This window comes from Curcuma longa, chromosome 1 (assembly GCF_044706935.1).
Source record: "Curcuma longa cultivar G26 ecotype Majalengka, Jawa Barat chromosome 1, ITB_CL_G26_1.1, whole genome shotgun sequence".
In the NCBI taxonomy this organism is placed as follows: domain Eukaryota; kingdom Viridiplantae; phylum Streptophyta; class Magnoliopsida; order Zingiberales; family Zingiberaceae; genus Curcuma; species Curcuma longa.
In genome coordinates this window covers 19,353,706-19,368,970 of record NC_133861.1, presented here as the reverse complement: position 1 = coordinate 19,368,970, position 15,265 = coordinate 19,353,706, and the positions used below count along the sequence as shown (strand labels likewise).

Genomic DNA, 15,265 nt, shown 5'->3' with positions numbered 1-15,265 from the left:
TACAACTTCTCATCCGGTGTCCAAAAACCTATTTACCTGATAGGCTAACACACTCCATCTAAATAATTAGGTATAGTCAAATCAACCAACTCCAAACTGTTTTATTGTACATCATAATATTACCCCATTTAATTTATTAAATGGATTATGTTCTATTCAGAGTTTAAGACAAGTGGATTTATGTGACACGAACTTGTTGACCTAAATTGTCAACACTAAATAGAAACATTAATATGCAATTTACCAATATGACAATAGCCTACCATTTGCATGGCCATCGTAATAGTAACCAGGATTAGCTGCATTTACATCTACACATCACAAGAATGTGGATGTTGAACCAAAGGAGTAAATGAACAACCAAACCAACGATTGAACTGATGCAGATCTACCAGCACAAGAAAGAAATAATAATTTGTAAATTAACTATATATCCTTCTATTTATCTCAAGGGTTAAATTTTACTACAAACAAAGAAAAAACGCACGCATACTAGTCTGATCATCTATTAAATTACATGACGAAGCATCGCAAGTGACCGTCAGAACAATGGCATCAAACTCTAGCATATCAGCGGCGTATCACTTCCACAAAAATCATTGTAGGACTAGTCCACTGCATTGCAAAGCCTCATCTTAAACCTGGACAAGCATGAAGTTTTCAAGAAGCATTAAATAGTTGATAATAAGGCTGCCTTGCCTGTCACTGTTGACACTAATGTGTTATACAAAATATGCAGGAGATTTAGGCTTGAATTATAACTTAAAAATGTGATCGAGGCTGTGTAATCCAGGGGTATAAAAACCAGTAAAATTGCATTGATCCGCTTGTATTAAAGCACCAACATAATCACCTTTCATTGCAAGCTAATTGTTAATTTTGGTGGATCGTCTGACACAGTATGTGGTCCCGTGTGGCATCATTACACAATCCCTTGCTATGCACATGAATACAATCCACTAAATTGTCATTTTTGAAATATGAAGATTCATCAGCAAAGGACAGTTCTTGGCTCATCAGACGAGATTTTGAAACAAGAACTAAACAACATAATAGGTGAAGATGACAGTCCATGCCCCATGATGCGGCATTATCAAAGAGTAGCATCTAACCTTGTAAACAAGTTACACATCAAAATGAGGTTCCCACCTAAACGTTGAAAACTATTCACATTCTTGGACTCCTTTTGAGTGATTCAGTTTGTCATCCATAGGACCTAGGTCCAACCCAAAAGCTTGCTCCTCAATGACTCCCAAAGATCCCTACTATGCCCTCTTTGATGGCCTGTCAACATCCTAATTTACTGCAAAACATATTTCACCACAAACTCTATCAGCCATTCATACTATCATAAAAAGTGGCTATATAGGCTGCTCATATAGCCACAAAGGCATCTGCACTTTGGTTCATTAGGAAATTGCTCAGACTAAAGTAAGATCTCATAAGATTTTTTGTAGGTTGTCCGAGGAAAATAGGAACTGATCAACCCATTGTTGATCAAACTAACCTTCCCAATTTGTCACTCATCCCAACCAGGGAATTGTCGTCACATGTCCAATGTGTTGAAGGGATACCTTGTGGCTAATGACAAAAATAAATAAATATTATGGAATTGTGATTGCTTGGGTTGGTTAATTTGTTAAGTCATGAGTGCATACCTTTATATGCATTGCTTAGATTGATTAGTTTGATATGTTTTACAGTAACCATCTATATTTTGTTTATTCATCATGTTATGTATTTTTGTACATAGAAATAATGTTAAACCATATATGTAACATACTGCACTTGCGTAATGGGTGGCTCCAGCGTATAGATAGTGCATGCTTAAGTTTAATAAAATTTGAATAATCTATCTAGCCATCCATTTATCCTAGACTTTTGGCAAACTCAAGCACTAGAAGAACATTATGGAAGACATGCATGAATTCTTATGAAAGTGTCCCTTGGCCATCATCAATGAGTTGGCAACAAATTATATCCAGTGAAGATAGTTTCCAGAAAAAGCGATAAATTTGTCGTCAGATTAAATGGTACAGACAGGTTCCAACTGAAATTTTATTAGATTCGCATATGCTTTAGGTCTGCTAGTGCCTTTATCCCACACTTCAGACAGAAACAATACAATCTGGAAAAACGAAAAATGTTATAGATGTGTGTGTGGTACGGACAGTTTGCAACTGAAATTCTATTAGATTTGCATATGATTTAGGTCTGCTAGCGCCTTTATCCCACACTTCAGACTGAAACAATATAATCTGGAAAAAGGAAATGTTATAGATATGTGTGTGCCTTTATCCCACACTTCAGACAGAAACAATACAATCTGGATGTGACCAAGAAAATTGGCATTTAATGAGCTATCGGTTAAAAGCAGAATTTCTTCGTACTATTAGTATAACATTATTGATAGCCACTGGGACTGCTTAGTAGTGTAGCTGAACTCTGAAGCGATACTTTTAGGATCAAAACACCATGAGAATCTCATGCTATGCAATCCAATGCAATATACTGACAGAACAGCAATTTAAGAGAGGAATTGACTAGGCTTATCAATATATGTTTAGTAGATTCTCGGAGAATAATAGTAAAGGAGTCGTTGCTTGGCATCCTCATATCATGTGACCATGAGCTAGGATACTGCAGCATGTAACTAGGGGGACTTAGCTAGTTTAAAACAAATTCAGCAAAAAAAATTAAAGCCCACTGCTTCAAATGAATTGTTTCCCACTTCCAGTATCTTGTAAGTGGATCTAAGAAGTGATGTATCTTCAATTTCTTAACAGTTACAAGTTTTGAGGTAGCTAATCGCAGAGAGAAACAGTATAAAGATACACTTGGTGAAAAACACAGAAATATAGGGTTGAAGGAATTTCGGGTTACCTGAGTGACTGATATCTATCAAGACCCAACTTTAGCGGAGGACATCTTACGGAGCGCCTCACTGGCAACGATCAGTGACTCGTCAATCCCGATCGCAGTCTCGTAAGCTCTTCTCGCCTCATCCGGCAAACCCTTTTCCTCGTAGCACTCGCCCAGGAAGCATAAGGCTTTGGCATGCTCGGAGTTGAACCGAATCGCCTCGAGGAGGTCGGCGATGGCCTGATCGAGGCGGCGACGGCGATTGAGGGAAAGGTGGAGCTCGGCGCGCTTGAAGTGGGCGTCGGCGCGCTCATGGGGTTCCAGGGACTTACAAACCGGAGGCGCAAGGGCAGTGTCGAGAGATCGTAGGGCAGGGTGGTGACGGCCGAGGAGGTCTAGGGCGAGAGCCTTAAGGATGTGAGGAGCGGCGTCGCGGGGGTCGAGGGCGATGGCACGGTCCGCCTCATCACAGGCGGAGCGCGCGAGGGCAGAGGTGGATCGGCTCCCGCTGCTTTTGTTACTAGAGGCGCGAGCGCGGGCGAGTAGCTGGGCGCCGTTGACGAAGTGGCGGCGGGACTGGAGGGAGAGGGAGGGGCGGCGGAGACGGGAGATGACATGCTTAGGGAAGGATCGGAGACCGAAGAAGCCAGCCAAGGCGAGGAGGAGGACCAAAGCTTGCACCCATATCGATGAATCCGCCACCATCGTCGTCTCCCGCGCGCTCAGCGCTGCGGGCGGCGAGCGAGATCCCCAAAAGAGCTGAACTGGTCGAACAGAATCGGATCGGGTTCTGATAGTAACGGGTCGGATAAGACCCAAGTCATTGTGATACCGAGGTATTGATTTTTTTTTTTTTAATGTTCTATCATTCAACGCGTGTTAATTTCCTTGCTAAATTCAATTTTTTTTATACAGGTATCAACTTACTTTGCTAAATTCAAAATTAAAGCGACATCAAATTGCTACATGTCCAAGTTACACATGACCTCGGGAAAATATTTAAATTGATTATTACGGGAGAAATGTATTATAGTGAATAAGAATCGAATAACAAAATGGAGATAATATCTTTCTATCAATTATAATTTTTTGATTTAATTTTTAATATATATACATAAAATCAATCGTGTCTTGAAGTGGCAAATTACAACTTTGCTACAATGTCCAAGTTACACATGCCATTAACCTCGTCAAACATCGTTACGAGGTGAACAACAGCACAACAGCTAATCTCCTGCAGTGAGTAGGTGAACAACATTAAAAATAAAAATTTAAAATACGAGTTAGGATGAAAAGGATTTGACTATTCCAATAAAAAAGGATTTGACTATTCCAATAAAAAACTTTTGATTGATCGCCGCAGCCTCAATGGACTAACTACCTACGATTTTTTAACATTGTTTTCAATCGGCTTGGTTGGATAGAGACTGCCCCAGTGGCCAGAGCCCTTCTCTGGCATCTCTGCTTCACCATATGAACCGGTGCTTCTCCGGTGGCATCTCTGATTGATTTCTTTTTGTTCTTCGTTTTCTCTTGATCTATTCAAGTTTTGACCCTAGTAGTCATCATGGCGGACGTCAAGCTGAGGATCATCGCCGCTGCCGTGATCATCTTCCAGCTCTTCCTTCTCCTTCTTTTGTGGCTCATCCTTCGCCGCTCCTTCGCATTCTTCCTCACTGGGAGCATCGACGTCGCTGTGCTTTTCGTGATCCTCGCCTGGTCCTGCGCCCGCCTGATCTTCCTGAGCCACCGAGTCATCGGCGTCGCCGAAGTGACCCTCGTCGTCGTCGCCGCCGCGGCCGTCCTGGCCACCGTCGGGCTCTCGTGCTTGCGCCGCTGTTCGGTGGTCTTCTATACTACCTCGTCGGTCGACCTCGCTTTGGCTCTCGCCCTCGCCTCTTGGGCGATCTATCAGCGTGCGAAAGCTGTGAGAATTCGACGCGAGCGAAATCTGTTATCTTCCGATGAGGAGGAAGAAGAAGAGACTCTATTCGATTCTACCTTGTATAAAGAAGTCATCGGTCTACCGCGACGATTCCGGTACCGCGAGCTCAAGGCCGCCACGCAGAACTTCCGGACGCCTATCGGCCGAGGCGGCTCTGGCTCGGTCTTCAAGGGGTTCCTTGGGGGCGGCGCCGACCTTCCCGTCGCCGTGAAACGAATCGAGGGAGGCGGAGCGCGCGGGGACAAGGAATTCCGCAGCGAGATCACCAGCATCTTGAGCGCGCAGCACGTCAATCTTGTCCCCGTCGTCGGATACTGCCTTGCCCCAAAGCGCTTCCGCCGTTTCCTCGTCTACAAGTTCTACGAGAATGGATCGCTCGAGTCGTGGATCTTCCCAGGCAGTGGGCGCTGCCTTTCCTGGTCCCTCAGGTACCGAGTTGCCGTCGACGTCGCCAGGGCGCTCGCATACCTCCACCACGACTGCCGCGTCAGAGTCCTCCACCTCGACGTCAAACCGGAAAACATCCTTCTCGACGAAGGGTTCCGGGCGCACGTCACCGACTTCGGCATATCGAAACTGATGGACGCGGACGTGAGCAAGGTGGTGACGACGATGCGGGGCACGAGTGGGTACTTGGCGCCTGAGTGGTTCGTCGGCACCGGCATCTCCGAGAAATGCGACGTGTACAGCTACGGAATGGTGCTGCTGGAGCTGGTGGGTGGGAGGCGTAACGCGCGGTTCAGCGAGCACGACGGCGACGCCGAGGGAAGGCGTTGGTCTTACTTCCCCAAGAACGCGAGCGAGAAAGTGCGGGAGGGGAAGGTGATGGAAGCGGTGGACGAGAGGCTGCGCGCGGGGGAGCAGGTGGAGGAGGAGGAGGTGAGGAGGTTGGTGTACGTCGCCCTGTGGTGCATACAGGACAAACCGGAGCTAAGACCGAGCATGGCGACGGTGGTGGCCATGCTCCAGGAGTACGTCGCGGTGGTCGAGCCGCCGGAAACGCAAATGTTCTTGGTGGACCGCGCGTTGCCCAGTGACGAAACAGGCTCTCCTTCAGTTTCCACTACTACACAGTCTTTCTCAATCTCAATTAATTGAGCTACCATATATTCTAGCTTTTAAACGTTTCCATATGAATTAAACGGCGTTCCCATAATTAGACTTTGATACGTTCTAAAGATGTATTCACCTTTCCAACAACATTTAAGCAATCATTTATCCTTCCTGTTGATGTATGCTTTACATTGTCTGATTTGGGACTAAAACTTCTTTTTTAGCAAATTTAAGATAGAGTTAATCAAGGAGCTCAAGACCAGAGGAGCCATGATTAGTTTCCTTTTGATACGAAATGCATTCCATTTGAGTATTGAGACCTCTTCATTGAAACTCCTGGTTCTGTGCTTGACGTAAATAGAGCTTCTGTAACTATTAAAATCGTAAACAAACATGAATTATATGTGAAAATTAAGCTGTTGTCGGTTTCTCATTAGTAACGAGCAAATTTCGGAAATCAGAAATAGATTAATGATCCAGGATCCGTTGTTCGCATCGTTCAAAGCCCAACTCGCAAGTATAGCCCAATAGAAGGCCACAAGCTCCTTAAGTTTTCCTATTTGTTTCGATTTGTTTAATTTTAAAATTGTTAAAATGTCCCTTTCTCATCTAGATGCTTCAGCCTGAGAAAAGTCAGAAATATTACGAACGCCTCCATTTTATTAATCCCATTTGACTTATTCTCGCACAATTAATTATTGCAACGTCATCATCCTCTATTAATCCTTATCTGGTCACTAAAATATTGAAGCCGGACGATAATGTTATATTATTATCTTCTACATTGTACTAAAACGAACAAGTTTTAGTATTACCTATTTCACGCAAGTAATTTTTAAAATTCTAAAATATGTATCACATTCCGAATTATATTTCCACGTTTAAACTTTTCTTAACCTATTTAAAAATTCACTGTTATCTATTTATACTATCGAATCGAATTTAGTAAAACCCCCCTCGTTAATTAAACAAATTGCCATAACCTAACTTTGATCTCTGAACCACTTCTGACCAATAAATTAACACGCAAAAGGTACATTTGCCTACTGGGATGCACGTCGATACCTATTTAATTATCGAATATGGGGCGGTATAATCTCGAGTATGTCATCCTTGTCCTAATCACATAATAACGCCAAACAACAAAATTATATCAACTTAATGACGGCAAGATTAGATTAATTAATCGCAATCATTTGGAATGAGGTCAGTAATTAGCCTTTTTAAGTTAGCATGCCCCAAGTCCCCCTCCTCTCACCTGCGCACAACGTAACCGGCCTGTTGGTCCTCTGTTTTGGGGTCTGGTATCTCCGGCGCTACATGGCTGCTTCGGCCGGACTCCGGCGGCGGTGCCTCGCGATGGTGAAGCATCAAAAGACCCGCTTGTACATCCTGCGCCGTTGCGTGTCGATGCTCCTTTGCTGGCATGCACATAGTCTCTCCGATTGACCGAAAGGTACCTCGATCGACCAACCGGCGGCAAGATCTATCGATTGATGGATTGACTGATCGCGAGATCGATGCCGAGGAGACAGTGCGACGGCAATCTCAAGCCACCAAAGAGGAGACAGAATTGGCATATAGCAAAGCCAATTAGTTGTCTCCGGTATTAAAGCTCAAGTTATTAGTGTAAATAATTAGCAAAATTGGAGTTTGATGCAGAGTTTTGTGGGAGATCATTTTCGGATTGTGTAAATAAAGTAGTTTTCTTTTCCAAATTGGAATGAAATTTTATTTAACTAATTGTCCATTTAGCTTTACTAAGGAACCTTTGAACTTTGAAGGTTTATGACTGGATTCGACTGCAAGAATGCACCGATATACGTGGGAGTACAGAAGTGCTGAAAATGTGTGTCAAAGATTGATTGGGCGTTTCAGTGTCCGATTAATGGAGCATGGATTCTTCTTTGTTTTCGAGTAGTTGACTCGGCTCCCTGAAAGCAAAAGCTATTAATGAAGCATGCTGATATTGACACTCTTCTAACGGATGATGCTCATGATGTTCATGTTCCTTATTATAAGGCGGTGGTCTATCCTGATGATGAAGCTCCATATGAAGTTGGTTGATATCCTGATGATCACAAGGTACATCGTAATATATGTGCCATTTTTTTTCATGGTTTAGGAATTGGAAAACTAGCAAAGTAAGATCAACTTGATGACGGTGATAGTGATGATGTTGAGGAGCAGCTCAGCCTGCCACTGTCTGGTAAATCCTGTTCCCGTTTCTCAGCATGAACAACAAAGAATAATATGAGCTATGGAAGACTCTGAAAAGGAAGTGGAAGATCTAAATGCAGTTTTAGCTGGCTGGGATTAAATCAAAATTAGATTATATAGGTGTAAAGGGACCATTACTTGATTCTGCCTTTCATCGATCACATTCAATGTTCTTGCAGACATCTTGAGACTTCGCCATCAGGCCCATCATCTTAAATATAATTAAATTGCCATTACTCGCAGCTTTTTGCAGTCTTATCTGTACAAGCTTAGCGTGATCCTTTAATCTTTCACGCTTATTCTTTCCTGATCATTCCCCTATCGACTTCTTTAAGCAATGCTGCTTTTTGCTGGACGATGGCCATGGTCGTGAAATAATATAATTCATCATAGAATCGCAGGTATATTTTCAAGAGAAAAGTAGCAAAATCCAAACACCAAAATGGTTAACATGCAAGTAAAATTTACATGTTTTTTTTTGTATTTTCACAAAGCTTAATTGTAGCAGGAGAAAGACCCTGCCCTAATTCCAGTCTGGTGATGGAAAAACTTCTAAACCTCCAAGCTGCACAAAGCCTGGACATGGCCCAAGTACTCCGTCGGCACCGCCACCTCGTGCCACGCCCTCGTCCCCTTCTCATCCTCACCGCCCAAGTCAAGAACGTAGGCCACCTGGGCCCCGCCGCGGGCCCCTGAACCCATCACCATCAGTCCCCCTTCCCACGCCACCATGTGCAGAGCTGCCCTCACCTCCCGCGGCAGCTCCGCCACCGTCCGCCACGCCGCTTTGCCGCGTTCCTCCATCATCTCCACTTCCCTTCCCTCCTGGCACATGTAAATTTTCCCTTTCTCGGACACCACACACATCCGCGTCCGCGGGTTGGCCGCCTCCTCCAGCGCGCTGTCCCCTTCTGCCGCCCACCGCCAGGCGGCCACGTCGAACGCCTCGACGGTCCGAGAAAATTGACCTTGCGCCTCAGTCGGGTAACCCCCGAGGACGCGGAACGCACCGCCAGAGAAGAGTCCCTTGCACTCGTCACGCGGCCGCGCCATGTCCGGCAGCCGCGTCCACGCGTCCGCCGCCACGTCGTAGACCAGAGCGGACCGCAGCGCGTTCTTGCTCTCGTCGTGGCCGCCGGCCACGAACACCATCCACCGCCCCTCCGCCTCGGCGGAGGCGCAAGCGAAGAAGGACCGCCGCGGGCCGGGCATCCGCGCCCCGCGGCGCCAGACGCCGGACACCAAGCCGTAGACGTGGACCTCGTCGGTAGCGGCCCAGGTGCGGGGGTCCCACCCTCCAATCACCACCAGCTCCCGCCCGACGGCGGCCAGCTGGCAGAAGAGCGGGAGGCCGTGGGGACGGCCAGGGATCATCGGGGGTGAAGTCCACGCGCCGGTGGCCGGCTCGAACAGGACCAGACGGTAAAAAAGAGGGGAAGGAAAGGAGTGCTTGCTGGCGGAGGTGGAGGCCGGATCTGACTGAACGAAGGCGATGACAGGTCGGACGAGGCCAGCGGCCCTGCGGAGGCGGTGGAAGGGCGGGGAGGCGACGACGCGCCTCCAGTGCCTGCAGACGTCCTGTGCGGCGCGGAGGGCCTCGATAGGAAGGCGGATGAGGCATTCGCGGGCGACCTCCTCCGGTAGCCCAGGTATGAGCTCGTTCTCGACCATGGCAGACATCAGAAGAAGAAGAAGAAAAAGAAAAAAAGATCAATTCTTTTTCAACACAGCAGAATCAAACGGCGAGAGGAAGAGGGGAAAAGCTAGAGACGAAGGCGAAAAGGGAGATGCGTCTGTTTGTTTATAGGCGGAGGAATCAATCGAAAAACCAAACAAAGGAGACTCCACCGGAATAATTGCGATGACGACGACGACTCAGGCTCCCGTTCTTGATCCAATAATTCACTCCAATCGGCAATTTGCTGTATACACTATTTTTCATCTTCTTGATGGTCACGCTTCGCTTTACCAAATTCTTTTTTAATAAATATAAATAAAACAAACAAAATCATCATCTAGAAGGATTCTTCCTTCCGATGATGTAAGACTTTTTTCTGAAAAAAAAACATTTTTATAAAAATAAAAAAATAAAATAAAATTCGGTTGGGTGTGTGTGTGTAGAGGAGTAACTTCTTTGTAACCGATAGATAAATAAAGGATGCGTGCAGTAGATTTTTTTCATAATGATGTGTGTTTATGAGTTGGATCTGACTCATTTGTACGGCAGGGCGATAGACGCCAAAGTTCGTCGGTCACCATACGGTTCCACTTATCAACCTGTGGATTCTAATTTTAGTTCAACAGATTTGCGAAAAAAAAAAAAAGGGAATCGTATTCCTTTTGTTTTTTCCTAGTTAAATTGATATCTTAGTATTTGACTTATTTAGCACAAAATCTTAATAATTTAGTCATCGAAGTAAAATATACAATTTTTGTTACATTGTGACTATGCTAATTAAGAAATGTCTTGTTTAAAATTTCAAAAAATATTATGTAAATGTATCACAAGAAGTTATTTAATTTGTGAAATTGATAGCGTGCTAAATTGATTATAAAGTTTAAATATATATTTATGAGCTTGTTATATATATTAAATCAACGAAGGCTTTAAAGCTCTTCTACATTCAGAAAATTATCCCTCGATTAAAGTAATAACCTATCAAACTCATGGCATGCGATTATTGATTTTTTTAAAAATCTTTTTCTTGATTGAATAGTGCTAGTGGGGACCACCTTGGCATTTGATTCATAACCTTACCCTATGGAAAGGGTTGCTGTGCTTGACGTTCGTGATTCATAACCTTACCCGATGTGGTGCATAGGGCCCTAGCTGAGGATTATCACGATGTAAAAGATAAGCATAACAAAGCATCGCATGACCAGATGCTGTCCCACTCTTCATAAAAATAATATTTACGTGATTATGAAATTAAAGACAAGCACATCCAAAGTATGACCACATTATATATATATATATATATAATTTATATCGTATACAATATATAATATTCATTCATGATATCTGAATAACAAATAATAATAAATGATATAAAAAATGTGAATAATTGATGTGATGATGAAAAAGTACATTAGAGATGTTATTTGTAAAAGTATTAGATAAATTTAATAGAATATGTATTTCAATTTGATCAATAAATTATCTAATTTTTTATTTATAAATCATGTGTTGTAAGTTCATTGTATAATTCGATCTGAAGTTTATAAAAAATTGAAAGTTATGAAATTAAAAACCACCATCTTAGACTTTAAAGAACTATCTAGTTTTTATTTATAAGTTTATATGTTGTAAAATCAAAATTTTCAGATCAAATTCGTGAGTCAAAATCTAAGCATAATTATATGGGGAAGTTGACTTTTAGAATTAATTCAAAGGTTGAAATCTGAAGTTTAATTAAAATCAAACTGTTAGAGATTCCTTCGTAAATAAGTTGTTTCTTCTTTTTTTTTGTTTAATTGCGGATAAGTAGTTGACTTCAAATCTAATTAACTTGTTTACGTCAACAAGCAACAAAATTGCTTTTCTTATATACGTTTCTTCGGATTAATAATAGTGAATGGGATTTTAAGCCAACCGACCATTTTTATATTAGTTTGAACTTTGTGTAACTCGTGCTTCTTCTATAGAATTAGTGCATTATCGTTTTCAAATATCCATTATTTATATATTTTATAGTTGTAGGCTATTTTCCCATGAGTAACAAAATAACGACTAGGTAAAACGAATATGAAAAAGAAACAATAAAGGAATATTTATCTAATTTGTATTTCATTTGTAGAAGATTATTTCCTTCTTCCAATTAAATTAGGCAAAAAGTAGTTGATTTAATTTTAAACCATTTTTTTCTCCCTCCATTTTTCACCAAAGAAAATATAGAAAAATGATATTATTTTAATTTTGTTCTTTAATAAAATCACAAACGTACTATTTTGAACAAAATTGCTTTCCCTCTCACTTCTCTCCTCTGTAGTAAACATAGGCTTAAATGATGAGGCCACAGACAATTTGACTTCTGCTGCCGCCTCGAGATTATCTAAAGAATAGCCATAGCCAGGCGCTATCAGCAGCATCATCTTCATGATAAACTAAAACAATTTGAAACTTTCTTCCAAGTCTAATAGAATACGTCAAGGAAATTAGAACGAAAACAAAACCATTAAAGCATTTCATTGATCATTAACTGTTTGACAAGGAAATGGAGCATCACATTGGACAATCCAAAGGTTAATTTAGTACCGGTAGCAAGAATTGCACATCAAAATTGAACAGTGTCCAGAATGAACAGATTCCAGACAGCTGATCCAGCTGCAACAACGTTTGCTCTCATGGCAGTCTAGCTAGAATCTAATCCTTGCCTTGTCTCTTCTTCAAGATCGCTGATAAAGCCAGCTCTTCTGCGTAGGACTAGAGAAGAGACAGCACAACAACACAAGATTATGCAATTGAATGAAGACGATGAGATGGGCGTCGTTATTATTTACAGGGAAGTTTGTGTGGTTTGTTTCAATTTACTGTTGATAACTCGCCTGTTCCGTTGGGTTGGACTTACAGTTTGATATGGGTGGATGGTTGGCATGACTGGAACCGTCAAAAGCCAAGTGGGGATAGTCAAAAATAAAACTGAGTTGTATCAAACGTACCTCAAGGTCGAATCCGGACGGATTAGAGCACATGCATTTAAATTGGGTTCAATCCAAATCCAATTAGGATCAAGACCTTGTCTTAGTTGTTTCTGACTCTCAAGACTTGGCCACTCCCGCTCTTGACTTCTAAGACTCGGCTACTCCATTCTTGATTCTTAAAGACTTAGTTGTTTCCGCTTTCGACTCCTTAAGACTCAATCACTCTCACTCTTGACTTTTCAAAATTTAATTTCATCATTTTCATTCTCGACTTTTCAACACTCCCACTCCCGATTCCTCAAGGCTCAATTGTTCTCATCCCTGATGACCCAAGTCCTCCTCAAGCCCGAGGTGTGTTACTAAATACATGGCGTGACACTATCAACCATAACCTGGTTACGTGGGGAAACGAGGGGAGGTGAGATGTGACCTCCCCTCAGCCAAAACTTGACTTAGCGGGTTGTGGTTATCAGTTGTTATCATTTTTCCACCAATAAGGTAATATAAATAAATATAGACTCCCATGGGAGCAAGTACAGACACGAGCTATTCAAATTTTTTTATTAATTTCTTCTTCTATATTCCCAAAAACCCTACTTGAGCTTGAAGTGTTGAGTCAAAGTTCATATCGACCTCTATTTTAACTTTCATTGAATTTTACATAGATCATTGGAATTACTCTTTATTGAAATTAGTCAACTTCGAAGATATCTGACGGATGATTCATCCGTCGTCGTCTGATCACAGACCGGAACACAGTTGTGTTTAAGCTGTTAGAGAACTTTCCTATCGACCATGTGAGATTATTAATTAACGATAGACGCTGAAATTAAAACCTGATTGGATTGGACGAGTCCCTTCAATTCAATGTCTTTTCCCTTTGAGGGCTTGCATATAATGATTTTTTTTATTATTATTGATGCAGGTCGCCCAGCGTCACCAGACTTGTATATAATGAACACCGGAAGCAATAATTCCGAATTCATTCAAGAATTAAGATTAGTAAGAGTTTAACGGTGCATTTTCAAGTGTTGCTTGCTGCAAACAAAAAGGATATATGGCACTTTGCTTCTCGGGCACAATGACGTTTTCTGAAACACAACCGCCGTTTATCTGGCATAACCAATGGAAATTCCAAGCGCCAATAATTTTGATAGCGCACGGCAAAACAAGGAAACCAATCGAATCAGTTTTTTTTTAATAAAAAGGAATTTAAAGAAGCCAAAGGATTGATAGCGCACGGCAAATAACTTTGTTTTTTTTCACTTGTCCATTCCTTTTTGTTTATACTTATTGTAACCCACTAAACAAGATAAAAACTTGCAAAGATAAAATTAGAATCACAAATACACCACCAAATCATGCCGAAATTGTAAACCAACAAACGATTCTATGTGCGTCTCGCTCAAATGCTAGAAACCTCTGTTTTCTCGACGTACGAAGCCATTCTGCTTTTTCCGGTGGCCGGAAATCAAGTCCGGGCCAGTAGTGCTAGTCGCGCAGCGAATGCTCGCGGTCAGATCGGTGAACGCCCTGAGTATGTCCCCGTGGACGCTCCGGTCGTTCAGCTCCAAGTAGGAGAAGAGCAGCTCCTGCATGAACTCCCAGTCCGGCGGTCCCCGGCGCCCCTGCGCCGCCACCATCTCCTCCATCGACCGACGGAAGTCCACGTACGGCTCGTTCGAGAACCTCACCACCGCCTCCCCGCCGCTCTCCGCCGCCGCCTCCGACAGCCGCGCCTCCTCCACCAGCGAGCTCGCTGCGCTGACCGGCACGAAAAACCGCTCCGACGCCTGCACCGCGCGCGGCGACGGCAGCGTCAGCCGCGGCGACACGTCCGTGGGCCGCGAGATGTAGTAGCTCCAACAGATATCGTCGTCGCCGCAATCGCCGTGGCTGCCTTTTTCTTCATGCTCGTCGTCGTCACCCCCACCGCGGCCCCCGAAAAGAGAGGGGAAGTTCTCGAGGAGGTTACGGTCGACGTGGGAGAGCTTTACGGCGGCGGATGCTCCTCCGGCGGCGGCGCCTCGGCGGTCGGCGGAAGAGGGGCCTTCGACGAGCCTGCGGCGCGACGTTAACCATAGACGGATAGCAGGCTTACTGATGGGCGGCCTGCTTGGCCTTGGGAGGCAACTCGTAGGTTTGTTCTTTCCCATTTCCTAAACCGGATCTCTCTCTTCTTCGAGTGGAGATTTATACAGTAGATTTGGTGCAGATATTGCATGGATCCAGGAGGGCAGTCACCACCGTGCTGGATTTGCTTGCAGATTTCATGCTCCCTAATCATGGTAATGATTTGGATCACGAATGGCATAAAGTTTGAAATGGTAAAAAAGATGAACGGCGTGAATTTTTAGATTTTCGAATTTTGCTATTAAGGAAGGAATAATGGCTATTTGAATCAGAATTAGGAATTCGATTTATGAGAGGTTTAATGCCATGAATTACCGTCGTCAGATGTGAGAAATTAAGATTGGGATAACAAATTTAGATTATTAAAATACAATAGTTGAACCCAGGGTTAGCACTTTTCAGTCTGATGCA

General features: G+C 43.2%; 4 protein-coding genes across 4 annotated transcripts; 1 reads left to right on the top strand and 3 right to left on the bottom strand.

The window, feature by feature from the left end:
• Positions 1-389: 389 nt before the first annotated feature.
• On the bottom strand, positions 390-3,613 carry LOC141820116 (uncharacterized). The gene is made up of 2 exons (XM_074707424.1): positions 2,884-3,613; positions 390-641 (listed from the first exon to the last, which is right to left on the bottom strand). Exon 1 carries the CDS (start codon positions 3,565-3,567, stop codon positions 2,902-2,904), a length of 666 nt encoding a protein of 221 aa, XP_074563525.1. The 5' UTR covers positions 3,568-3,613; the 3' UTR covers positions 390-641; positions 2,884-2,901.
• A 714-nt stretch (positions 3,614-4,327) lies between these two features.
• On the top strand, positions 4,328-5,940 carry LOC141820013 (putative receptor-like protein kinase At5g20050). The gene has a single exon (XM_074707325.1). It carries the CDS (start codon positions 4,430-4,432, stop codon positions 5,903-5,905), a length of 1,476 nt encoding a protein of 491 aa, XP_074563426.1. The 5' UTR covers positions 4,328-4,429; the 3' UTR covers positions 5,906-5,940.
• A 2,523-nt stretch (positions 5,941-8,463) lies between these two features.
• Positions 8,464-10,083, bottom strand: LOC141831923 (F-box/kelch-repeat protein At1g15670-like). The gene has a single exon (XM_074719386.1). The coding sequence runs from the start codon at positions 9,758-9,760 to the stop codon at positions 8,633-8,635; it is 1,128 nt and encodes a 375-aa protein (XP_074575487.1). The 5' UTR covers positions 9,761-10,083; the 3' UTR covers positions 8,464-8,632.
• Positions 10,084-14,032: 3,949 nt separating this feature from the next.
• Positions 14,033-14,930, bottom strand: LOC141814016 (uncharacterized). The gene has a single exon (XM_074702017.1). The coding sequence runs from the start codon at positions 14,875-14,877 to the stop codon at positions 14,134-14,136; it is 744 nt and encodes a 247-aa protein (XP_074558118.1). The 5' UTR covers positions 14,878-14,930; the 3' UTR covers positions 14,033-14,133.
• Between the last annotated feature and the right edge of the window lie 335 nt (positions 14,931-15,265).